At 55.6% G+C, this 24,871-nt stretch overlaps 8 protein-coding genes across 8 annotated transcripts; 3 read left to right on the top strand and 5 right to left on the bottom strand.

The window, feature by feature from the left end:
• Positions 1 to 1,850: 1,850 nt before the first annotated feature.
• LY79DRAFT_587941 (ankyrin repeat-containing domain protein) lies at positions 1,851 to 2,990 on the top strand (the record flags this gene model as incomplete). The annotated part of the gene is made up of 2 exons (XM_060560845.1): positions 1,851 to 2,491; positions 2,588 to 2,990. The coding sequence occupies 2 exons, from the start codon at positions 1,851 to 1,853 to the stop codon at positions 2,988 to 2,990; spliced, it is 1,044 nt and encodes a 347-aa protein (XP_060417563.1).
• A 461-nt stretch (positions 2,991 to 3,451) lies between these two features.
• LY79DRAFT_577252 (uncharacterized protein) lies at positions 3,452 to 7,081 on the bottom strand (the record flags this gene model as incomplete). Its single annotated transcript, XM_060559866.1, has 1 exon — positions 3,452 to 7,081. One exon carries the CDS (start codon positions 7,079 to 7,081, stop codon positions 3,452 to 3,454), a length of 3,630 nt encoding a protein of 1,209 aa, XP_060417564.1.
• Positions 7,082 to 9,099: 2,018 nt separating this feature from the next.
• On the bottom strand, positions 9,100 to 10,353 carry LY79DRAFT_587942 (mitochondrial carrier domain-containing protein; the record flags this gene model as incomplete). Its single annotated transcript, XM_060560846.1, has 3 exons — positions 9,100 to 9,484; positions 9,586 to 10,005; positions 10,184 to 10,353. 3 exons carry the CDS (start codon positions 10,351 to 10,353, stop codon positions 9,100 to 9,102), a joined length of 975 nt encoding a protein of 324 aa, XP_060417565.1.
• Positions 10,354 to 10,843: 490 nt separating this feature from the next.
• Positions 10,844 to 11,595, top strand: LY79DRAFT_51729 (uncharacterized protein). Its single transcript, XM_060554917.1, has one exon. The coding sequence runs from the start codon at positions 10,999 to 11,001 to the stop codon at positions 11,410 to 11,412; it is 414 nt and encodes a 137-aa protein (XP_060417566.1). The 5' UTR covers positions 10,844 to 10,998; the 3' UTR covers positions 11,413 to 11,595.
• Positions 11,596 to 11,838: 243 nt separating this feature from the next.
• Positions 11,839 to 15,059, bottom strand: LY79DRAFT_508860 (fungal-specific transcription factor domain-containing protein; the record flags this gene model as incomplete). Its single annotated transcript, XM_060553993.1, has 2 exons — positions 11,839 to 14,833; positions 14,956 to 15,059. The coding sequence occupies 2 exons, from the start codon at positions 15,057 to 15,059 to the stop codon at positions 11,839 to 11,841; spliced, it is 3,099 nt and encodes a 1,032-aa protein (XP_060417567.1).
• Positions 15,060 to 17,438: 2,379 nt separating this feature from the next.
• LY79DRAFT_667268 (fungal-specific transcription factor domain-containing protein) lies at positions 17,439 to 19,604 on the bottom strand (the record flags this gene model as incomplete). The annotated part of the gene is made up of 4 exons (XM_060563348.1): positions 17,439 to 18,293; positions 18,349 to 18,459; positions 18,514 to 19,380; positions 19,572 to 19,604. 4 exons carry the CDS (start codon positions 19,602 to 19,604, stop codon positions 17,439 to 17,441), a joined length of 1,866 nt encoding a protein of 621 aa, XP_060417568.1.
• LY79DRAFT_543979 (uncharacterized protein) lies at positions 19,556 to 19,903 on the bottom strand. The gene has a single exon (XM_060557096.1). It carries the CDS (start codon positions 19,882 to 19,884, stop codon positions 19,714 to 19,716), a length of 171 nt encoding a protein of 56 aa, XP_060417569.1. The 5' UTR covers positions 19,885 to 19,903; the 3' UTR covers positions 19,556 to 19,713.
• Positions 19,904 to 23,120: 3,217 nt separating this feature from the next.
• On the top strand, positions 23,121 to 24,474 carry LY79DRAFT_51802 (uncharacterized protein). Its single transcript, XM_060554992.1, has 3 exons — positions 23,121 to 23,197; positions 23,385 to 23,771; positions 23,899 to 24,474. Exons 2-3 carry the CDS (start codon positions 23,501 to 23,503, stop codon positions 24,357 to 24,359), a joined length of 732 nt encoding a protein of 243 aa, XP_060417570.1. The 5' UTR covers positions 23,121 to 23,197; positions 23,385 to 23,500; the 3' UTR covers positions 24,360 to 24,474.
• The last annotated feature ends 397 nt before the right edge of the window (positions 24,475 to 24,871 follow it).

Consider the following 24,871-nt stretch of genomic DNA (forward strand, 5'->3'; position numbering starts at 1 on the left):
CACTGGGTGGATAATGTCCCACGTCGATCTAGAGGATCTTGATTTGAGCACGCCAAAGCTGGGGACTGCCGAAGCATCATATTGTGCTGGGTCACTCAGCGACTTTCAGCTCATGATCAACAATACGGAGACTCAACTAAGCCCATCATGGCTCTTCGAAGACAATATGTGCACATCGATGATGAATCATCAGTATCAATCAACTGGTTCAAATCCAATGTTTCCCACTCACATCAACCTTCCGGCATTCAATCTGCCGTATGCTTGCCCTTCACCCAAGCTGGGTCGTACTATTTGGTCAAGCAATCTTCCACAATCGACGTTTCTTCTTTTACCAGGTATGAATGTTCACCTTTTGGATGGGAAATTTTCTTACCAAGATGGTAGATGTGTGCACTATTATCAACAGCATGGAGACCAGCAGTTCCTTGGCTCGAGACAACATGGTTCGTCTGCAACAACTGGTTGACCATCACGCAAAAGTCAGGAATCATCGAAACAATGTCTCTCTCCATCTATTTCGAATGCAGTCAGTCTCTAACAAACATCGACTGGCCTCAACGCTGTTGAATATAATGTTTAACAAAAATGATTTCAGTAGCTCTTCTTACGACATTAAGGCTCTGACGTCTTTTATCAAGACTGACCACCGGATACTTTATTTGTTATTTGCAACTGTCATACATCATTGTTGTAACAACGACATGGTTTTCATGAAGCTTGCTTCTTTCTGCACATGGATATTTCTTGCCAGGGTCAAGGACCAGCTATCATCCTACCTTCAGAAATGTCCGGCAATTTCCAATGCGTTCGCCGAAGCCATTCTACGAGCATCTCGGGATCAACAAATGAATCAGATAAGCAGACCCAGTGGAAATGTGATCTTAAATATCATGGAAATTTATAGGGACGAAAGTTTACATATTTCTAAGAAAGTATGCGGGCTGTTGCTTCATGCTGTCATCATCCATGGCGACTCAACCGACCTTTTGGACATGCTTGTTACCCGGGGCGCTGAGGTAGACACTATTGCGACGATCACGGACGGAGCGCAGAAGCACAAAGGCACGCCCTTGGTACAGGCTGTCTACAAGAAGAAACCCCACATAGTTGAATACCTTCTTGAACTTGGTTCTACGAAAGGCCGGACACTGGACCGAGACGACATTTTCAATGCTATTACCGTCGCATTGGAAATTGGAAGTGTTGAAAGCGCAGAACTCCTACTCTCAAAGGGCGTCGATATGCAACGTGAGTTTTGCGTTGTCTCGGCAAATTTGGAACGGCTTTTGTCCTACGAAGACGGAAAAGAAAGGAGTGACGGATTTCCGATGCTTCGTCGATTGTTAGACCAACACCAAGCGGCAGTCCCACACAGAAGACTATTGGACGACGTGGTCGTTGCCGCAGCGTCAGGCAGCCAAGCACTCTCGAAGATATTGCTTGACCACAGTATTATCCAAGAAAAATCATTGGATACTGTTTTGTGCCAAGCTGTCAAGCTAGGAAATAGTTTGGCTGTGAGAACGCTGCTTCGACGTGGGGTAGACCCCGATGCGAGAAATCGTCAAACTGGGAGCCACATCTTTGGGGATGTCGACCCTCAATTATTACTAAGTGCGCCACTGCAACTGGCTATTGACTACGACGCCCTGGACGATACCGACATTGATATTCTCCTCCTCTTGCTCAAAGCCGGAGCCCACGCAAACAAGGTCATGCTTTTGAGGCTGAGTCATCGTCTCCATAATTGGAAGACTGAGGCGCCACTTATCTATAGTATTTTACGAAGATATCAGTCGGATATCTTGGGGGCTTCGGCCCTGGCAGTTGCCGCTTCGTGTGGTGACATGGCTGGCTGCGACCTCCTCCTCGACCTGGGAGCCCGTATTAATCTTTACGGGGTCCGTGGCAAGAATGCTTTGCAAGCGGCGTCGTCACGAATGGAACTACTGCTGGTACAGTTCTTACTCGACCAAGGCGCGGATGTGAACGCTCCAGCGCATGACGATGGCGGCCGCACGGCTTTGCAAGCAGCATTGGAACATGGCTACGATGATATCGTAAAGTGTCTTCTGGATGCCAAAGCTGATGTCAGAGCACCTCCCGCTAAGCAGAGGGGCATGACTGTTCTCGAAGCATTCGCCCATCAGCATTTAACAATTTTCTCGACTCGAGCTCTTGACTTCAACATGGTCCCGGGATTCCGAGACTGGCTGTCTCGAGGCGCACCAATCAACCGTCCAGATGGTGATCATGGAAATGTCCTCCATCTTCTTATCCGCAATCATCTCAAGCCTATCATCGAATGCCTCGATATAGCACTGCAAGCAGGAGCTCGAATCGAGGACAAAGATCGGTTTTCTCGTGGCCAGAAGACACCACTGCAGGTTGCAGCCGAAGTTGGAGACATTGGTGCTGTTCGCCTACTGCTCAATTATGGGGCACAAATCAACGCTCCCCCGGACGATGAATTTGGCCGGACAGCTCTGTAAGCGGCGGTATGCGGGTGGGAGCCTGAAGACATACCTGCAATGGTCGAGCTTCTGTTGTCGGTCGGTGCAGATGTCAACGCGCCTCCAGCAAGAACAGGCGGCATCACAGCATTGCAAGGTGCAGCTATCAGCGGCAACATAAACATTGCCAAACAGTTACTCGACCACGGAGCAGACGTCAACGCTGCGCCTGCGGTCGAAGAGGGCCGAACGGCAATTGAAGGCGCAGCCGAACACGGCCGGCTTGACATGGTGCGGTTCTTGATCAGCGCCGGCGCCGTAGGGGACACGGAGAAGGGCTTCAGCAGAGCAATCGAGCTTGCTGAGGATGAAAACCACTTCACAGTCGCGGATTTCCTGCGCGACCAGCAGGACTTGTCCGCTGGATTCAGCACGGAGATGGACGATATGCTTGGCGGAGACATCTTCTCTCCGGTGCCAATGCAGGGATTTGTGTTGTCTGACGAGAATTGGGCGAACTTTACTTTCCAATGAGGAGGGCTTAGAATGGCTATGTATACACAGTGTCATGCTGTTTTTACTTTACAAGTGTCGCGCAAAAACGACGCCGTTAGTTGCAGTAGCACAACTAACGCCTTACATCACATTGTGACAACAAGTTAATTAGAGGTTGTCCAAATTCATGTTGTCTATTTACAGTACTCAAAATACAAACCTTCGCAAACGCCTTCCAAATGCCGTATACCATCAACAAAAATAACCGGAAATCACAGTTTTCTTTTCAAAGCTGGCTTGCTTGCTTGCTTGTTGTAACGATCGTTCCAAAATGCTTTACAGAAAAGAAAAAGCCAGACACCCCAGGCTTCACGTCATTCACCAACATACCCTTTCTCATATCTCTTTCAGACTTTCTTCACATTGGCTTTGTTCCTGTCGTCGTTCATCTCGTGTATGCCTCTTTCTCACATGTGTCACCTCAAAAACCATTATCAACATCAGAGCTCGTCGTGCTCGTCCTCCACAACATCTTGGTCTTTGACGACCTGTTCGTCCACAGTCGCCTCAACAGGCAGAGCCGTCTCGGTGGCTGGGGCCTCTTCGGTCACGGGTTCCTCCACAAGCAAAGCCGTCTCGGCGGCGGAGGCCTCTTTGGCGGCAGCATCTTCGAGAGGCGCCTCCGCCTGAGCAGCAGCAGCTTCCTCCTCAACAAGGACCTCAGGCACTACGCTAGACGTAGCCTGGACCCTGACGACCTCCGTCTCGGTAATCACAGCTCTGACCGTCTCCGTCACCGTCTCGATGATACGGACCAGTTCCCTAGTGACGATGGTCTCGTGAACTGGGGTAGGGGCCGCGGGGGCCATCACCTCCTCAGACAACGAGGACGATGTCGCCGCCGGCGAGGGCGTCTCCTCTTCCACAGCAGATGTCTGCGACGTGGCGGTCGCCGAAGTACTTTGAGCAGGCCGCTCATTGGCGACAGAAGCGATTGCTTCCGCCACCGGGACCTCGTTGAGCTCGGCAGCCTCGACGTCGGGGGCCGTCGACTGCACAACAACAACCTGCGCCGGGGCCTCCTCGGACGACGCGACCGACTCGACAACGGCCTGGACAGTCTCCATCAACGGAGGCGCCGCCGACGCCGTCGACGGCGGCTCGGACACCACGGGCGCTAGGTGCTCGACGAACTTGCCGTCCCAGTCCCTGACCTCCCTCGGCGCGGGCCGGACCGCCATGAACAGCACGAGAAGGCTCATGACCACGATGGCCAGGTTCTTCTTGTCCTGCATGAAGACGCGCGCCGCCTCGAGGAGCAGCTCGCCGAGCCCGGCGTTCTGGAAACCCTGCGGCCGCGGGGGGTAGGCCGCCTCCGGGCCCGCGGGCTGGTGGGGCGGATATTGCTGGGACTGCGCCTGTTGCGGCTCGGGCTGCTGCTGCTGCTGCTGCTGCTGCTGGGGAGCAGGGGAGGGAGGGTGCGGCGGCGGGGACTGGGCCGAAAAGGACTCGTGGCGCGACTCCGAATGGGGGGGCTCGGGGGCCGGCTCGTGGTGCTGGGACTCGGATGGCGGCGGGTGGCCGTAGATCTCCCGCATGCGTTCCTCGTCGCGGAGGCGGCGCTCCTCGCTCTCGTCGTAGTGGGGCATGGGAGCAGGAGAGGGCGATCGGGCGTCGCCGGCAGCCGGGGAGGGCGAAGAAGCTGCGATGTGGGCCTCGCGATCGGCGTAGCTGGGCTCGAGGAGGTTGTTCTCCTCCAAGTGGGAGGGCTCGCGCCGCGGCGGCTCCTCCAGGGCGGGGATGCCGCGGTCCAGGGAGCGCATGTCGCGTTCCATGGAGGGCATGCCGTGGTCGAAGTCGGACATGCCACGGTCCTCGGGCATGTCCCTGCCCTCGGTGGACTCGAGGATGGCGGGGTCGTGCTTGACGAGCTGCAGCTGCTGCGACTGGGCGAAGACGAGGCGCTCCAGCTCGTCCAGGACGGCCGACTCGACAATGGGCTCGATCTCGACGTCGACGCGCTCCATCTCCTTCCAGCAGGCCGCCCAGGCGCCCGTTCTCATCAGGCCGTTGCTGGCGTACACCTTGATGCGGAAGATCTTGCCGGGGCCGAGCGACTCGTAGCGGATGTCGTGGCGGCACGTCTGGCACCAGTGGGTCTTGACCAGCGCGCCGCTCCTCCTCCTGGCGTCCTCGTCGTACTCATCCTCGTCGCTGTCGTCGTCCTCGCCGGGCGTCATCTCGTTGGAAGGGCCGATGTAGTGGCCGCACTCGAGGACGCGGGCCCGCCGGCGCAGGGGTAGGTCGAGGGCCTCGAGCAGGCGCTCCTCGAGGAGCTCGTAGTCCTCCTGCGGGTGGGAGAGCAGGATGCCGCGCTCGCAGACAGTGTCGGCGACGCGGTCGTGGAGGTGGTGCCAGGCCTCGCGCAGGGTCTTGGCCTCGGGGGACAGGATGTCGGAGGACGTCTGCTCGAGAATCTCGGCCCACTGCCAGCGGAGGGGAAGGAGGGTGACGTGGAGCAGCACAAGGGGCGCGGGCTCCTTCTTGGGGTTGAAGCGGGTGGGCGTCTTGCGGCCCTTGGTGCTGTATTGCCCGGACACGGTGGGACTGCCGAGGCGGGAGATGGTGGGTATCTGAGCGCGCTTGGCGGAGCGCGGTGAGTAGGAGCCCGTCACGGAGGGGGCCGGCGAGGAGTACTGCAGGGCCCGAACATCGGAGGGGGAGCGAAAGGGCATGCGGTTGGTGCCGCGGATGGTGGGGACGAACTCTTCTTTATCGTAGTAGGACATCTCGGAGATGGACACGTCGTCGGGCATGTTGCGTGAGGAGCGCTTGGAGGAGCGGTGGCTTGCGTCCTTGTGGTAGTCGACATGGCCGTCGAACGACCCCAGCGAGCTGCGGGGGCTGCGGTCGCTGAACACGTCCGAGTCGCCGTGCTGGGAGGAGCTATCGGCGGCATCCTCGGCATGTACAGAAGGAGGGCGGAATTCGCTCTCGCGACGACTGCTTCGGGGTTGAGTGTTGTAAGACTCGCGGCGACTCGCCCGCGATTCGGTTTTGTACGACTCACGGCGGCTAGCCCGAGGTTCAGTGTTGTAGGATTCGCGACGGCTTTCTCCAGAGCGGACGTCGTAGTGCAGCTCGGTCCCGTGGTTGGTAGACCCGGCCGAGTCCTGGCGGGAATGCGATCTGTTCCTGATGGTCTCCATGGTCTGGGCCTCGAGGCGCTCAAGGACCTCCTTGGCGGCGGCGTGGATGAGGGCCTCGGTGTTGCCTGAGGTGCGGCGGAGAGAAGAGGAAGAGCGGCTGGCCCCCTGCACGGCGGCGGGCTCCTCGTGGTCCTCGGCTGCCTCGTCGGCGGTGGATGTGATTTCAGCCGCCGGCTGGAGTGATTTTCCTCGCTGAGCGTCTTCTTCGGCCTCGACCTCGGGCTCGGCCTCTGGCTCCACTGTCTCGACCTCGGGTTCCGCGTCAGGCTCGTCGTGAGGTGGTTCTTTCTCTTCGGATTCTTCCTCGACCTGAGATTGGGGCTCTTCCGGAGCCGGCTCCTCCTCAACCCCCTCTTGAGGTTGATCTTCGGATGGTGGCTCCGACTCGGCTTGAGGAGGCTCTTCTTCCTCGGCCTCAAGCGTGGGCTCGGACCCGGGCTCGGGCTCCTGTGGGTCGGCATGATCCGCGGGCTCTAGCTCGGAAGTCTGTTCCGCGAGATCCTTTTCCGATTTGGCATCTGCCTGCTCGGGCTCGTCTTGTGTGGTGTCATTGGCGGCCTCGTCTGCAGTCGGCGTGTCGTCTTCTGCTGGGACGACCTCGGCTTCAGCTTCAGCTTCAGTTTCTACTTCGGCATCTGCTTCAGCTTGGGCTTCTACTTCAGCTTGAGTTTTTACTTCTGCTTCTTCTTCTGCTTCCTCTGCAGCTTCAGCTTCAGCTTCAACTTCAACTTCCACATCATCCTCCTTCTCGTCAGCGGTATGTGTTGATTCTGCGGCAGGCTCCGTCTCCACAGCTTCCTCCGCGCCAGCTTCGACCGCAGGCTCAGAAACAGGCTCGGGAGCCGTCGCGTCCTCCTTCTTGTCGGCCTCGGCCTCGATCTCCACCTCGGGCTTGGCGGGGACGTTGTCGTTGTCGTCCATGATTTCGGGTTCGGCGGGGGCCTCGTGCGCGGCGACGGCGGAGAGAGAGAACCTGAAGACGGAAACCAAAAAGTGTATAACCCAAAAAAGCGGGCTTCCGGGCGGGCGGGATTGTTGGGACGGGACCCTCCTCTTGTCTCTCTTGTCTCTGGGGGAGGGAGGGGAGGATGGGGAAAGGTCGAGGAATGAGGATCCCCAGTATTTGGAGATGTGTGTGTGTGTATGCTCGGCTCGGGACGGGTCGAGGGAGCAACCTAGCGGCTGGGAAGTGGTGGAATTGGTGGGTGGTTTGGTTTGGTTGGTGTATAGAACCAGACTGTGGAAGAGAGTAAACAAAGATTAAAGACTAGGAAGAGCAAACCTCCAAAGGTCGAGATGTCAAAAAACTAAAAGGCCAGAGACAAGGAGTACCTTGAGTTTCCGGGCTGATATGTGCTTCGCTGTCTCGTAGTGGTTGGTCCAGCGGCCCAAACAGTGGGTTTCCCTTTTCTGGCCCTTTTTTACCAAGAAAAAGAGATAGAGACCCTTTGGGCAGCGGTGAGAGGGAGAGAGGCGAGGTGATGTGTCGCTGCGTCTCCTCCCTGCCCTTTTTTCCCCCTCCGTTCCTCTCCCCCCAGTCCCGCGTCGAATGACACCGCGTCCTGGCTCTGCAATTGCACTGACAAGTGACGGGAGTGGCTGGAACCCCCCCAACAGCTGCTCCCTGACCCCCGGTTTGTTTACTCGCGTTGCCCAGCCAAAACACGGGGCGGTGGTGGTATTGGCGGCGGTGGTGGGGTGCGTGGGAGCCACAGAAACAGACAGCGGCGGTCGATCGCTAACTGTACCCGCTTCGCCCAACCTCCCACCCCTCGCCGTCTCTTCCGGTGGGCGCGCGGTAAGTAAGTGAGGCGGTTTCCGCCCAATTCTTTTTGCTCGTGTTTTCCACCTTCTCGTTCCACCCGAATCTTTCGATCCATATTTTTTTTTTTTTTTCGATGCGGGCAAAGAAAATGGAAAAGGCTGGGGGCGACATTTGCTTCCTGTCTGATATCGCCCCGTGTTTAATTCTTCCCTCCTCGCTCTCCCAACGGGGTGTCGGTCGAAGGTTCCGGACCGGCCATCTCCCCATCTCCGTGCTGTTCCGCGCTCCACGTTCGATGAACACTGCTGTTCGAGAGTACCACATGCTGCTATCTTTTTTCCCCCTCTCATTGGTTTTTTTTGTAACGTCATCTGAATGCTTCGGGACCCTCCTGTCTCCAGGGGGTCAAAATGTCGGTCGCGATAATAGTCTGATCACCGCGCCCGGAGCCCTGGTGCCGTCGTCCAGGCCGAAAGTCCGATGTGCTTAGGCTGCATGACCCTGTTCCTAGGACGCTTGGACGCCCAAATTCAATTGACCTGCGAAAAAAAGAAAAAAAAAAAGTTTAAAAAAACAAGACTCCACCTAATCATCATAGACATATGATACTGTCAATCTTACCGCCGGGTCAGAACATAACTGAGCAATCCATCAGTCACATTCCATCTGCAAAGCCATACACATGTATGCAAAGAGTCTATGATTGCAAGAAAAAAAAAACTACAGAGCGACTATTATACAACCCCTCCGGCGGGCCAGCCATCTTTCCGTCTATCATTGCTCTATTGCGTCTAACGATAGGCAGTTTGGTGAGAAAAAGACTTCTTTCCCGAGTCCCCATCTACAAAGACTCTTTCCCAAACAGATGAAACAAAGAAGCTTGCCGGGCCGAATCGTTGCCCCTGTAGCCCTTCTTATGTTGTCGTCGTACAAAATGAAATAACAAAAGCTTCTATTGCGGGGGCCCGAAGCAAGCAGCCGCGAGGATATCATCATGAATGTGTTGTTGTCCCCGCCGTCATTATGCCCGGATATAACACTCCGAATCCAGGCTGAAAGGGAGGGGCGGGCCAAGGCAACGAAGATAACATCGTCACTGGCCTCCGTCTCCCCCTTCTCCTGAAATCAGCACCCAACCTTCATCACCCTGCACGACGTCTTTTCGTCGACTCGCTTATTTGGAGATCTCGACACCGCCGGTGGCACCGAGGGCCTTCTTCAGGTCGCCGTAAATGGCGAACTGACCGGCCGTGAGGGTACCGACCATGAAGAGACGGGCACCGATACCGGTGTAGGAGCCGCGGATGCCGAGCTCCTTGGCGATCTTGACGAGACGGGAGGTGGTGCCTTCACCGGGGAGACCCTTGGTCTTGTTGATCTTGGAAAGCATCGTGTCGGCGGGCTGCGAGACGATGGCGGCGGCGAAACCGGCAATGAGACCGGAGCCGAGGTTGACGGCCGTCTGAGCACTGTCCGAGAGGGTGTTCTTGGGGTAGCTGCGGAAGATGAACTCCGAGACCTTCTCGTAGACGACGAACTTGGACATGGTGTAGGGGATCCTATGCATCCGTGTCAGTTTGCTGTCGTCTCTCTCTCTCTCTCTCTCTTCCCTCCACACGTGTGTGGGTCGGGACGGGCGGGGACGGGAATGGGGACTTACTGCTTGAACAGAATGGGGCCGAATCCGGCGTAGAAGGCGCCGATGCCCTCGTTCTTCAGCATCTTGCCGAAGCCCGAGATGAGGCCCGAGGCGTAGGTGGGCTCGGAGACGAGACGGATACGGGTGGCCTCGAGGGGGCACAGGGCAATGTCGGCGAAGAACTCGGCGGCGGCGGACGAGGCGAGGTAGACGGCGGTGCGGTTGTTGACGGCGTTCTCGTAGCCAATCAGGTTGATGGATTGCTGCTTGAAGAACTCGTATCCTCCGAACTTCAGGGAGCCCTGGAGGAAGTAGCCAGCGGCGGTAGGACCGAAACCGGTGAGCAGAGCGCCGGCACCCTCGGACTGGATGACCTGGCGGAAACCACCGATCATGCCACGGTTGTAGGTCGCGGGGTCAAGCTGGATTCTGGTCTTGACGCTGTTGACATTGTTAGCCAGTGCCAATGGTGCGTGTTGTGTCCGTCCCGATGGGCCGGAGCATCCCTCGGCAAACGCAGTTTTTGTCCGCCCCTTGCGCGAAAACACCGCAGGATCGATCGGGGTCGACGACGAAACTCGCAACAGCCGACAAGTACAGAATGGAAAGAAAAACCTACACATCGACGGGAGTGAGGGCACCGTGGGTGACGGAGCAGCAGACGGCACCGGCAAGGGCGAATCTGGAGTAGAGGGCAAAGCCGGACAGCTGGCCAGGGGCGTTGGCAGCAGCCTTCTCGACGACGGCGTCGACCTTGGTCGAGCCGGTGGAGGGCAAAGAGGAAGCCATTGCGTGTGATATGATGTGTGAACCGGGAAGAAGAAAAAAAACAGACAAAAGGGCCGAGTGGAGAGGAGGACTTGACACGAAGGACCGCGCAAAGAGGATCGTGAAGATTGAAGGATGGAGAGGAACAAGGGAGAAACTTTTTTCGGTTGTTGTTTGTCGAGGGAAAACTGAGGCCTTTTTTTTCTTTTCTTTTTTTCCGGACAGCAGCAGCGCCCCCGGCGCGCGAATTGGGAACTTGTCCTCTGCGGCCAACCACACATTGGCTCGGGATTACTCGGGCACCTACCCGCCATCGCACTTGGTTACGCAGTGTGCACGAGCCATTTCCCGATGCTTGCGCGGTACGTACCGCCTGACCAGCAGGGATAAGTTCCCGCTCGGCTCGTCGGAAAATCCTGTGTATGGTTACTCTTTGAGCCGGCCAAGGTTTAGCCGGGCAGTCTTTCCGCAAAAAGTCCGGTTCCCACTCAGACTGCCAAGTAGAGGTAGTCTACTAAAACAGAAGGACCCACCTGTCCACTTATCGTGCTCCTTTCACCCATGTGCTGGCCGCCCAGTGTCGTCAGACCTGCCCGGGATCCCATCGCGACATCACCGACCATTTCTGGATCTCTTTTCCCGGTTTACCCAATTATTCAATGTTGAATGTTGAAGTCCTGGACGTTAACAGTCGCATCCTTTCTCTCGAAAAAGGGAAAAAAGAACAGGGGAAATAAAAAAGAAAAAATCTATTACGGGCGTAAACCTTTCTCTCGTGCACCTTACGTCCCTGAAACGCCATCGTCTTCGTTCGCTTCCAGTCTTCTCGGCAATTGCGTCAGTCTCGCCCTCCATCATGACTCAAATCCGCAGACACCTGCCAGCCATCTTGCCCACTCCGTCCTGAGCGCAGAGCGGGCGGCACGGCGTACTGTCCGGGAACCCACCGCCCCAGCTGCTACGGTTAATCCGGCTCCGAGTCACGATCCCGCTTGGTTCCACACCCGCCCCCGGACCGGAAGTCAAAAGAAATTGACGGCAACGGTCAAATGGTCAACTTCACCATCGAGACGGGCCTAAGCCTTTCTGACGAGCTGTTCCCAAGTTTCACCATCACCTGAATATATACTGCTCTTGTCATCGTCGGGTTCCATTTTTCTTACATACAGCAAATATAGTATAGCTTACACTGAAGTCGCGATATATGCTTTACAAACAGCCCCTATATAAACCCCCCCTTAAAAAAAACAGTTTTCGTGTCGTTATCATTACCTTAGTTAGCCAAAAGTTAGAGACTGCCCGCAGAACATTCGTTGCACCTGACGCCAATACCCCAGGGGCTGTGTACCACAAATGGACACAGCTTCAGATAAGGTGAGCCGAATGCTGTCTCGACGCGTTACAGCAGATGCATTGTGGCTCAGTTCGCTCTAATAGAAGACATGCTGCAAATATCTGGCTGGTCATCGGATGGCTGCTTGATGCCAGGCCAAGGCGGCAACCCAGTTAAGACCCTGGATCCATGTCGTTGTTCTCAAAGAGGCCTAGAACGTCGCCGGGCAGGTACTCCAACCACGGCGGCACCATCTCATGGGGCAAACCCAACGCGCCTATGTCAATAGGGTTTTCGAAAGTGATGACATCTGTGATGGGACCCATGCCATGGCCGAGATACGAGTAGGTGGCATTCGCATATGTTGGATCGAACGCAATATGCTGTCCACTGTGGTGATGGTGTGATGTTGCATCGTGCATATTGCTAGACGGAGAGACGGATGGCATAATGTGACGATCGTAGTTTGTCGAGTTATGCGATGACGGTGTGAAGGAAGGGGTTTGCTGCGGAGCAGAGGATCCGGCAACCATCGAGCTGCCATGGCCCATGGGAGAAGACGCCTCCTCTTCGCGGATGCCATTGAACCGCATCTGTCCTCTCCCTTGTCCATGCGGGCTATCCATAGAGGATGCCGACACCCGCTGGGATGAGTGCTGCCGGGGTAAATGTCGCATGGCAGACGTTACCGGTTGCGGATAGGCAGTGGCAAAGATGGAGTGAGGCGCCGCCTCCGGAAGACTCTGTCGGATCGGGTCGTAAATCATGTTGCCGGGAGGTGTAGGCGCGGAAGTGGGGGCGTTGGACGTCTGCGACTGTGTAAAGTTGTGATGGCCAGATGCCGCGGCATGCATGTTCTGATACATGAGCGTGAGGCTTGAGTTGGGCGAGTTTGTCGTGCCCGTCAGAGACCAAGCGATAGGTGGCATGTTGGGCGACGTAGGATGGGGAAACTGGCTGCCGATGGAGCCGCGGCGGGGCAGCCTGGTGCTTTCGTATTCCTCGCTGGTGTAAGTCTCGCAGTCCCATATACCCTCGGACTTCTGGTCAAGTGCCGTGAGAATGTACTTGACGCCGCCCCAGTACTTATGTAACTGTTGCAGAGACTTGTAACAGCGCGAGTAATTCTGATTGGCGGCCGAGGCCAAAAGAGAGTGCTTTGTAGATGATGCTCTGTGGTCATGAGAGGACGACTTCTGCTTCTGACTTCCCGTCTTGAGCTCGGCTGGGGGAGAGGCTTCTCGCGATGTAGGGCTGGAGGCGTTTGCGATGGATTCCATGAGGAAGGCGCAAGCGGCGATGTAAATAGGCTGGGACGTGAACGGGTTACTGATGAAGCTTTTTGGGTCAATGAGTTCGGCGAACGCCAGAATGTCAGCGATGGTTTTGGCACTCGACATGGACAGCTCACGACTGTTGGGTAGCAGTTGGTGTGTGCGGCTCAACGAGCCAAAGGGAGTCAAGAGGGTGGGCTGGTGGAGGATAATGATGAGCGCATGGAACCAAAAGTGCAGGAGTATGAAGTTCGCTCCCTGGCCCAATTTCAAGTACGTCTTGAAATTGGAGACGCTGAAATGAAGCCGGGGATCCTGCTTTTGGTACAACCTTGTTAACTCGTGCTCCATCCGGGCCAGTCTTGTCCACTTCTCCTGCGTGATGTCCTTGGCATTACGAATATTATTCAAAACGTCAGAAACGCGGCCGTACAGATGAATGATCTGGATGAAGACGGGGAAAGGGGCAGGCCATCCAGAAGTCGGGTCGAGCGTTGGCTCCGGTAGCGCCAACTCAAAGTCATCGTCACGTATGGTCACGGGTCTGCCTGTGCCAGACGAAATGACCCTATCGAGTATGAAGACAGCCCAGAACGTATCGGTACGCTCCTGTTCCACCTCGAGCTGCTGCTCGCGGGTAAGACTGTTTTCGTCCTCTTGTGGCTCTTCGTCTGCCCCGGCCTCACTACTTGCTTGGCCGCCATGACGGGTAAACCAAGGGTCTCTTTCACCTTGATATCTCACGCCCACCATCTTTTGCAAGCCAAGGTCTACGGCCATGCGGATAGCTAGACCCAGGTACATCCATAGGGCGCTGTCCTGGTCTGCACCGAAGCCCTCGTATGCCATCATCAGAAGCGCCTGAACAGCACCCACAGATGGGCAGGGGAACGTATCGACAGTAGCAGCTTTGGCTCTATGGGCGTAATGCTGGCCTTTCTCCGCATGCGATGCTTCCTCTGCCTTGTTGTGTCCGAGTTGTGGCGAATCGGAAAACCGGGCGGCTAGTGCACATACAGCATCGACGAGAATTGGTTCGATTCTCTTCTCCTTGACCATGCGAACGAATCTTTCTTCTTTCAGAAAGGGATAGTTGCAGCCCAAATGCAGAAAAAAGGTCTTCACCAAGTGTAAAATCAGGGGGTGCACCGGCGCAGCGTCAGTAGGGTCGTATACGGGCAGGTCTTCGTCCGCGGCGACTTCCTCGTCGTGGGGAAGCATGCCTGATAGCGCTATACCCATGGGTTGAATCACACTGGAGCCGGAACTTGGCGATGTAGCACTGGCGGAGCCTCCTGTACTCCGCCTTCTGTCCCGGACAGAGACGACCATCTGCTTGTAGCCAGGTACGATGGCCGTTGGCCCAAAATAGCGGAAGTAGGGCACCCTATGGCGCTCGGTATGATGCAAGACAGGGGAACGGCTATGCGCGCTATGAGCATCGTCGGAGAAAGACGTCGTGCGAGGGCGGGAGGTGCGGCGGTGATGTGAGGTTTGATCTTGTTCACGAGAGCTATAGTCTGACGACCGTCGTAGGAATGTAGGCGGGCGACCAGGAGGGGTAGCAGATTTTGTCGGTCGTGCATCACCGCCCCTTTGTTGGACGACGGGGGGTCGCAGGTCCTTCTTTCCCTTCTGCTGGCGCCTCTCATCGTGACAGCCTTCCTCTTCGCGAGGCTGGGCTTCTGCTTCGTCGTCCTCATCGTTGTCATCGTTACCGTCCTCGTTGTCGTCGCCGTCATGAAGAGGGTCCCGGGTGGCGGTGGCGGCACCTGAAGATTTCTTCTCAATCGCTTCGTTGTAACCCAAGCATGTGTGGCCGTTTTTGGAGCAGGTTGAGCAGATAGGGCGCTCGCCGGCGCATCTCGTCTTTCGCTTGCGACAGGTCAGGCAGCTAGCAACGAGTCGAGTCAGGTCAGCTTCTGCAGGCAAGGAAGGATTTCTGTGTCTGGGGCCGCGGGCTCGAGAGGGACGGGCGGGAGAATGAAAGCAAAGAGGAAGCGGGGAAAGACTCACGCGGCGTTGATTCTGCGTCTCTTGGATGGTGGTTGACCTTGGTTGTGGACGAAGCGGATCTGCTTTGGCGCGGGGGTCGTCGCTCCTTCAATGATGGAGGTCATGGCGCGCGAGGTGAAGGAACCTCTCAACGGTCATGCAGCATGATGCTGCGCTGCAGTGGGCGGATATTGACTGAAAGGGACAGACCAGACCAGCCCAAGCCGGCCCAACGCAACGCAAGAGTGGTCCACGTCGGGTCTCCAAAAGTCAGGTCGAACCCCTGTGGAGATGGTAAGACAGGTCTCTCCCAACACAAGACAGGGACTGACTCGAATTTTGGCAGTAGGCAGACTGGGGTTGTGGCTCCTGGGGACAGTTCTAGGTTCTTGGGGAAAGCTTGGGTGGTGCTGGTGCAGGCGGCGGGTGAGAGTGTTCGGTGGAGACGAGCTCCAGATGCAGTCCAGTGGTAGGGCTCGAGCTTCAGCCGAGAATCGGGTGACGGGAGGTTAATTGTGGGCTTGACGGATATGGGACATGGCGGCCGGAGCTCTCAGGAGAGATGGGAATTCGAGGCCGCAGTTCGTGTAAAGGGGGACCATGGACGTCTCATCCCGAGTTGGAAAGAAGGGGGGAAAAGGTGTGAAAAGCTAACATGCGACCAACAGATATGAGCAAAGGGTGCACTAGAGAGCCAAGCCGTACTGGGCCAAGCGAGAGCTGTTGGTTGAGAAGCGAAGGGCGACGGCGGCCGAAAGAGGGGGCAGAGACGAAGGCAACGTGGGCGGGAGGCGGGAGAGAACGATGATGGGCGTTGGGAGTTAGCTCGCCTTGTCTTAGACCGCCGCCATTGTGTCGGAGGGCGGGGGTTCAGCGAGTGTTGTTTGTTTCGATGTGGTTCGTCGTTACTGCGTCGTCTTAACATGGAATTTGGGGGAATGTGGTCAAGGACGGGGAAGACAGGAAAAAGGGATCGGGGGGTTGGAGCTGGAGTACCTGACCAGTACATAGCAAGCAAGTACTCCGTACCTTCCACAGTATCTAATATCTGCAGTGTGGTGCACTTGGCTGAACCAGAGAACATTTGCTGCACCTCGTAGGTACCTGCCTGTGTGCATGCACAAACAGCACAAACACATTAGAAGGTGCCTACCTGCCTGCCTAATTTGAACTGCTTACCTACCTGCCTTAGGTGGTTTACCTGGCAGCAGTGTAGGTCGTATGAAATCAGTACGTACTACAGTTGTAGTCCTAGGGACCTTACATTCAATGTACGATATACTATAGGTACCTAAGCAAAGGTGCAGAAAACTGGGTCTTTGCAGTCTCTTTTGTGGCGAGATCACTGCCCTGCGCTGAATACTTCATAGCTACCTCCCCAGGTACTGTGGATATCCAAGGCAAGTGTTTTTAAGAGAAGCCGCAGTGCCGGGTCACCAGGGCGCAAATGGAACGAACACGTGTAACTACCTATCTACCCGGTAGTCACAGAGTACCTCGCGCGGAGAATACCTTCCGTCCCCTACCGACCTCAACCTTAGCTGTGTGTGCGCTCTTAATCCGGACGCCATCATATATATCCTATATCATTTTCGCGCATGTGTGCAAGCAGTCGCAGTGCTAGATGAACTTTCACTCCATCTCCAAACGTGTACGGCTATAAACCGGGTTTATTCTTCGTTGCGGGACACAAGTCCGTCGTGGTTCAGGGACGATGGCTCTCCTCTAAACGTAGAACGAATACTGCCCTGCCGTGGCTTCGTCAGATGGAAATGCTCTCCCACCAGACAGCAGAGGGCCCCGCTTTACCCCAGATCTCAAGCCTACAAAGGTACCAGTACAAGGCGGGCCCCTCTTGAGGTTGCACAGGCACACAACATTGGCCGTACACAGTCATAAAAACACAGTAAAAGTACCATGATCAGTACTCAACGCAATAGGTTTATGAAGAAAAGCCATCCGCTCCGAGTCACGGTTGCGACCGGAGGGCGAAGCCGCTGCCGCTGTCGGGCTAGTGCCACACCCACCAGTGATAACGGGCGATTGGATGTCCAGGTGGGAAATAGAGTAAACAGCCCGATATGACATTCCATACCTATATGATGGAAATGAGGCAGGCAAGGACGGCTTTCAATTGACGCCCATTACAAAGTGATGATATCGTAAAACCCCCGGAAAAGAGCTCGATATCCAGGACTTACAAATACAAACCCACTCTCCTACGGCTCTGGCCCCCATCGACATGATTTTCTCCGAGTCCAACTTCGAAGGGGGGAAAGAAAAGAAAAGAAAAAGACACCAGTAGCGCCTATCCATAGTTCCCACCGTCGTTGTCACTAAGAATTCCCATGCGTAAGATTGTGTTTTTGTGTAAGCCGCCCAATCCATTGCCAGATATGCCTGCCTTTGCTCATTGAGTCCGGTCTCATCACCGCCGCTATGCACGACCGAGGGCGCATTCGTCATCATATGTGGATATGTATACCTTTGGAGATGAAGATGCCTCACCCAAAGACAATCGTCACGCCCATATCTTCGCTGACACGTCTCCACAGGTCTGCCCCCTTGCCAAGCTGCTGGCTGGGCGTCGACATCGTGACAGCGCCGCCATCGTCCGTAGTGTGGTCATCAATCATGTCTGCGCGTCTCCAGACCTCTTGCGCGATGGTCCAGGCGCGCTGAATGTTCGTCATGCCCTGCCTGCGCTCGACCGCCACGAACGCCTGCTGTGCCAACTCTCTGTCGCCGGGGCTGATGGCCTCACAGGCCGCAACGAATAAAGGCCACAGCAGAGCGGCCATCGACCCAGCGTGTTTGACTGTCGCAGCGCAGTGGCTTAGCGCAGCGTGCGTGTGGTGCTGCACGAGATGGTGTCGTCGAGGGTAACCGTAGATGCTGCGGTAGAGATACACGAAAGCCGAGTGGCGGTAGGCCAGAGCATTGTTAAGGATTGACTGCAGCCGGGCGCGCTCGGTGGCCACCTCAGACTCGTCCGTAGTCACGTCGTCCATGGTATCGGGCGAAAAGCCTGGAGGAAAGCTAGGTTGCCATACCTTGAGAGCATGCTCGATGGCTTCTGATGTGGTCTCAAACTCGCTGCGGAGAACGGCAACCTTAGTCGTTTGGCCGTCGGCGATAGCCGCCTGGAGCTCGGTCTTGAGCGACAGGAGGTTGGAGAGGCGATGGATAATGGGCCAAAGGGTTGTGGAAAAGCCGAGCAATGTGTCGACAGATCCGAGGGATGACGACGTAGAGGAGTCAATGGGTGGGAATGGGGCGAGGCAACCTGTCGCTGGTGCCGTTGAGAGGGGAGCCGTGCCGAAAGAGAGCGCAGCAATAACATCGTAGAAGCGGAACGCCTGGAACGTTGTCAGAATAGGAATCGCTAGTATCAAGCAAGTCGGGAAGACATACGCGTTCAAGAAAGGCGGCGGTGGGGTCGGTATCATCGCTGTTGGCATTCATGATTGCGATAGCGCCTTTGAGATGGCCATCAACAATGTTGGATCGGTTTTGTTGCACAAGCTTTTTACCCGGTCAGTCGAGTTCCATCCAACGATGGAAGGCGGAAATACTCACTACTTCGTAGTAAACCAGCAGCATGATGGTGGCTAGAAGCTCGTTTTTGTTTGCTTGGCCACCGAGCTCAATCAAGCGCGCCAAGCCCTGAATGGCCTGGTTGTGGAAGTACACCGCCTTCTCTTCAGCGTGCCCGCAGCCTCTATTCTCCAGATGCGCACTCGCCAGCGCGTAGATGGTATTTGTCACTGTCGAACTGCTGTGACAAAGCGGCAATACCAGCTGCCGGAACGGGTTCCCTGTTTCGGTCTCGCGCAGTACAATCAGATGCGACATGACGTTGGTGAAGTGGTCGACCAACGCCCGACGATTTGGCCGATCCGAAAACTCGGAGAACGTTGGGAACAATAGCTCGAGATGTGGCGACGCCACCGGGACGGGCGCGATCATGGTTAGGTCCGAGTGGCGCTGCGGCCGTGTGGCGGCCAGGCGGGATATGGCGTTATGCTGCACCGAATCGCAACGGATAACTTCTTCGTCTACGTCTTCCAGTGACAGGTCAAAAGCCACGGAGTCGACCGGAGAGAACAGGGGCGCGTCGTCGTCGTCCTTGTTGTGGTACATGGCGAACATCTTCTTGTAGTCAAATATGAGCGGATTGCCATTCTCTTCCAACATGGCTTCCTCCACAGCCACGTCGTTCTCGTCATCCAGACATTCCTCCTTCCAGCGTCGCATGGTTGCATCGGGAGCCGAATAACGTCGAATGGTTGCAGATGCGCTTGTTTGAGAGCCGGTGTCGGATCCAAACCCGGCGATAGAGTCGCGCTTCTTGCGTTGACGAGGCTTGACCGGTTCGTAGGAGCACTCCTGAGCGCGCTCGGCGCATCGGGAGCACTGTGGACGGGTTTCATCGCATTTCTTCTTCTGTGGGCGTGAGAGAAGTCAGAGCAAGTTCGGAATGATGAAAAGGAAGAAATCCGGGAGCCAATTTGTGACCAGTTAGTAAACAAGGGCATAAGGTCGTACCTTTTCTTTGCTGTACCGATCTATCTGTCAGTGAAAACGTTGCTTCCAATGTTTTCGGGGAGGGTTATGTTTGGGGTCCGTCCACTCACCAGTATGTGCATCCTGCATGTGTTGAACAACATTATGTCAGATATCGAACGAAATGAAACAAGTAATGGCAGGTATGGCATGACGGGTTAAAAAAAAGGCAAGGCTCAGAGTAAGATGACGAAGCTATCCGGGCGGCAACAGTTACCGCACGAGAATGTGCAGCAAGCCAAATAGGAAAAGAGGCGCTTGCGGGTCAAAGAAAAGAAAATGGAGGTAAAAGGAAGAAGTATCGATCGTAAAAACCAACAACTCACCTGCTCTAGACCGTCTTTTGGGGGCCTTTGGCGGGGCGAGTTTAGTATACAGCAACATGATGCTCACGAGCTGGTACCTGCAGCAGGCATAGGCATGACGTTTTCTCAATGTTGTCGCAGTGCGGTTTCTCTCAGATGATGTGGTTTACAGGGCGAAGTCGCCATACACCTACATCACCTACCAAGAGAAATAGGAGGAAGAGGAGGAGAAGGCGGAGGAGGAAAAACGCGGAGGCAAAGGCGTGTGTGGATCGAGGCAACTTGGTCCAGAAGGCGAGAGAAAGCAGTCAATCTTTCACGATATTGGAGGGTCTGGCAGTGTGACGGTTGGGGGTGGCGGACGTAATGTAAGGCGACGAAGGGCGGTCCTGATTCTGCTGGAGAGAAAGGAGGGGGGATGAGATGGTAATAGTGGCAAGGGCAAGTTGTAAAGAAGTCGGTGGACACTGGACGTGTTTGGTGGGTAGTTTTGCTCCGAACCCTCTCTTTCGTCCTTTTCTCTCTCTGCTTCTCAGGCGGCCCCCTCCTGCTCGCTGCTCGACAATCGACCTAGATCTGTCGGATCGGTGCCGAGGCTGGGAAAGCTTTTCACTCGTCAGTGTTATTGTTCTCGCCTTGTTCAACGGGGCCGCAAGCTTGGGTGGCCAGGGTTAGGCGCTGAGGAGAAGACGGATTCGTATAGTTGGTCCGTCCTATCAATCAAGGCGTGGGGGATGGGGAATGGAGACGGGGGGCTCGGGAGTGAACGGTGAGATATGGGGAAAATTGGAGAGAGGAGACGGAGAAGAGAGGGGAGGGGGCAGGGACCAGAGATTGTGCTAATCAACGAGATGTCCCTCGGACAGAAGGATGTTAATAAATAGCGTATGGAGGCAAAGAGGCACACACCGAGGCGGCGAAAGAGTGGTGAATTGGGCTTTTGCGGCCAAACGGTTTGGCGATTTCCTCCAACAAAGCATGCCCCTCTCCAAACACAAGCCAAGGTCAAGGTCAAGGTCAAGATCGAGTCCATGTCATGCTGGCGTCGGCCTTCCCAATGCTGACAAGACCGCTGCCATCACGCACATCGTGACCCAGAGATCCTGGAAGGCTAAGTGGTGCCAGAAGCAGAAAGGTGGAGAAACTTGCGGGGTTACAGCGGCGATTCTGGTGTGCGGAGATGTGGACTCTCTCTGTCTCGCTTGGTCGGTGTGTGCCTGCTGCTCTGTGCCCTCTTTGTCTGTGCCAGCCCAGTTTGCTCCGAGGCATGACCTTGCTGTAGGTCAGGGGCATTTGTTGGAGTAAAGGGGCCCAACTTTTCGGCATGGGAGATGCCTGTTGGTAATTATTTAGTTAACGTGCACGCCTGACAGAGGAATTCTCCAGAGGTATCTATCTGTATGCTTGCAAGGCATCTAGAACAGGAATAGAAGAGAAGGAGGAGGATTCTTCGTATCGCCGAACCAGGGCCTAAGCCAGGACCGGTCTAGCTGATACCTTAGTCGCCGCATCTGTCACAACTGCTCCGGGCTGACGGCGGTTTTGCCGTCTCGTACGGCATTCTGCACGGCAACGGGTCGGAGACGTCATGCCTCCCCGAGTTGGTAGTCACAACTCCTTTGCAGCAGACTACCAGAAGGTGCTATACCGTATCCTCTCAGTAGATTCGTACACCGCACTGACTACGGGCTGCTGGATAGGGGCTAGCAGGCTGGCAGAAACAGGGATCTAGAAGTGGCAAATGCAAGGGTTAGTCAACGTCAGCAGCAAGTTTGGTGGCAAGGGTTAGGGTTAGATGGCTAGGTGGGTGGCTAGGCTGGCTGACCGCCTTTCGAAATTGGCCTAGTGGGTGGTCTGTGCGGTGTACGAATCTGCTGAGAGGATACGGTAGTGCATCTCGTACCTGTGAGATGGACCCTGCAGCAGCGACGTGAGAAAGTTTATCTGCCAAAGCCGTTCGGGCGGATGCCTGAAGACTCAGGATTTGGCGGGTATCGCCCTGAATTGAAGCCCAATAGCCTCTGGTGCTGCCCATGTCGAAGGGGTTAAAGGATGGGGTATGTGTGTGTGCCAACATTGAGTCGGGTGACCTGACTTTGGTGGTCTGCCACCTACCAAGCCGAGCTGCAAACGGAACCACCCATCCGTGGGCATCACTCGGTTGCTTTCGCTCGTCCTGCACCGCGCTTACCTACCGCCTGGTAAGCTTGTTATTATATGGGGATGGGATGGGGATGGGATGGGGATGCCTGCCTGCTGTCAACTCACACTATTATAGTGTGCATGGCATCAACCAGCGGTGGCCGATGGCTAGACATGCCGGCAGCAGACGATTTGGGAGGGGGGGGGGGGGGGGGGGGGCACTGATGGTAGCGAACCCTTCCTTCGTACCCCTTTCTCGCCTCTTCCTCCTGGAAACCCAAAGCCGACAGGGAATATTTGGGATGGTTCGACTCGAGAGCGTCGGTCCGGGTCGTCTTTGTGTGTGGTACATGGTCGTCGACACGAGGCCACGGTGAGAGGTGGGTGACTAGGCCGCCAATGTCAAGAAGGCTTGCTTCCCCGCATTCTCGGCGGCCGCTGATCCATCCAAGGTGTGTCAAGGTAGGCGGGCTGCTCGAGTGCCCGCGCCAGCCACAGTCTGCGTGGTGTCTCCGTCGCAATGCAAGACAGACGGCCTATGTTGCTCGTTGTCAGGTAGTATACCTTGTCCAAGAGGGTTGTGTTCGTACCGGCTCTGTAGGTGTTCTACCTATACATGTTAGTAGTGTGTACCTTAATTTGGCGGCCGTTGATGGGTGCGAAAGAAGAATAGGAATCCGGGGAAGGGTTTCCCAAAACAGCCTGTTTAGCAGCTGATCAGCAGATGTACCCACCCACCCACTGCCTCCCTCTTGGCCCCCCATCCCTTCCTCTCCTGTCGATATCCCAGTTGCCGACGGCCGAAGTGAGCGACGCGCAGAACGAACGGGTGTGGCCTTAGCATTGCTGTGCATTTTATCAGTAATGGGTAAGCACTCTGGGCAGAAATGATGGAAGGAGAGTGAGTTGCAGGCGCAAGTCCCGTCGGTTGCTCCATCTTCCTTTGTCTTTGGTCACTGCAGGTGCGGTACGGTACGGAGTACACCAAGATCCAATACCAGGAAGGAAAGAGCGAGCACTTACCTGATGAAGTACATCACATGGAATGGAAGGCAGCGTTTGCCTGAAGCTGGTCTCCCTTCCTTCCTTGCGAGCTACTGCAACCGATACTTCCCGATGTAAGCCGAGAAACCCTTTCCTCATCTTCATTCATCTCTGATGAAGGCAAACATTCTTCTCATCAACCCCACGACGCAGCTGAATGGCATCGCCGTCATCCCATCCAAGACTGCTGGTAACACAGACAGTCGGTATGTTCATCGGATAGTTGCCTGCGATTTGCTCCCCCCCCCCCCCCCCTTTTCGTCTCGTGTCCTGTTTTCATCCAAACCATGGGTCAGTGCGACGACTGGCTGACTTTTTGGTTACTTGTCAATTCTTCAACACCCAGCTACCGCAGGATGACAGGAAAGCTAATATAGCGTTTCACTTGAGCAGCCGCACCGTCGCCCTCCACTCATTACAAACCCGAAGTGGCTCCGGTTCACAGAAGCCATCCGAGTCTCGCCTCCAGCAACTCTCAATAACTCTCTCTACCCGGCATCACTATCCAGATGGCCATTGCCGGCCTGATCCTGGTGCCGAGGGCCTGTCTTATGAGACATGAAACAAGTAGAACGGTGGCTTCTGCGTGGCTTCTACCAGTGTCGACAACTCACATGTCTGAAACAGAGGCCGGGCTATGTCCAACCCAGCCCAACTTCAGGGTCCGCACCGGTCCCGAGTGGCTCCCCGGTCGGCGACTTCCGGCCCCGATCGTGTTGAGAATACCTTTTCTCCCCGACTGCCACTGCAAGTGCAAGGCCGCCCATCGTCGTTTCCCCTGTAAGTTGACTGCGATTGTTCGCCAGTTGGTGCAGACACACTCAGTCTCGCCCAATACTGTCAGCTGTACTCCTTAGACGCGCTCATGTTGGCTCAGTGTTGCGTTCTGACAGAACAACCCCCAAAGACAACGTCGCTAAGGGCTTTGGTTTTCCGAGCTGCGGGCCCACGGCCTTATGTCCATCTGCAGCTCCGTCATGGGCTTATCCGCCAGCAAGCTGCTGCTTTGCATGGTGCTTGCCCAGCCCTCCTCCTCTTCACTATGAGATGGCATCCTCCTTGGCCCTTGTCATTTATTTACAGCCAGCGCACCCTCCTCTTATTGGAGGCCCTCGATATCCTCGCCATGCGTTGCCCACTTTCATGGGTAAGACAGGCATCGTCGTGCCGCATCACTACATCTCAATGCCCGTTGGACCAGTCAGCAGCTGCGTCACAATTCGCTCCTCGATCCTGCACCCAACCGTGCCCGACGACCTGAGCAGCCACGGCAATAGCATCGGATTCCTTCCAGCTTATTATCCCAAAGAGAATTATCTCCATCCTGCGGGACCTCTGCCGTGTTATCGTAGCTCTCCAGAAGGCTGATGCTCCTCGCTTAGCCTCATCTGATTGACCGAGCCTCGTGGCTGGTTCACCCCCGGAATGGCGAAGTCACCCTCACTGAGTGCTGACAGGCAGACGCAGACCTATTTTCCAAATCCTATGGACCCCAAGATGCACTGTTCATGGGGCCTAACTCGAGGCATGTCCCCCACAGTCACACATACCCGCACTCACTTACTAGTGATCCGACCATTCCCCTCTCAAGCAGTCCATGATCGACCTCCTCTTTCCCACCCACGTATGCAATCACCCGCTGCCGGGTCGATCATACGTGAAGGAACGAAGACGAAAGAGACCCGACCTTGACCGTAGCTTTGGGCGTCTTGGTCGAAAGTGCACGAAAAAGGTTCATGTCTGGTACGACTGGCCGAGTTCAGTCACGCCATCTTGGTCCTGCCATCTCAGCCCTATTGCCGTGCCTCTCTCATCGCCGATTGCAACCTCGTGGGGTGTAGCTGTGTGTGGTACCGCTGTGCTGTACACTGGCTTAGCCC

The sequence above is a fragment of the Colletotrichum navitas genome, assembly GCF_030913465.1.
Source record: "Colletotrichum navitas strain CBS 125086 chromosome Unknown LY79scaffold_11, whole genome shotgun sequence".
Classification (NCBI taxonomy): Eukaryota; Fungi; Ascomycota; class Sordariomycetes; order Glomerellales; family Glomerellaceae; genus Colletotrichum; species Colletotrichum navitas.

Coding starts and splice junctions, on each gene's coding strand:
- LY79DRAFT_51729 (XM_060554917.1), top strand. CDS start 10,999: ATGTTGAAGTCCTGGACGTTAACAGTCGCATCCTTTCTCTCGAAAAAG.
- LY79DRAFT_543979 (XM_060557096.1), bottom strand. CDS start 19,884: ATGTTGCTGTATACTAAACTCGCCCCGCCAAAGGCCCCCAAAAGACGG.
- LY79DRAFT_51802 (XM_060554992.1), top strand. CDS start 23,501: ATGGCCATTGCCGGCCTGATCCTGGTGCCGAGGGCCTGTCTTATGAGA. Junction 23,772..23,898: donor CGCCCATCGTCGTTTCCCCT/GTAAGTTGACTG, acceptor CAACCCCCAAAG/ACAACGTCGCTAAGGGCTTT.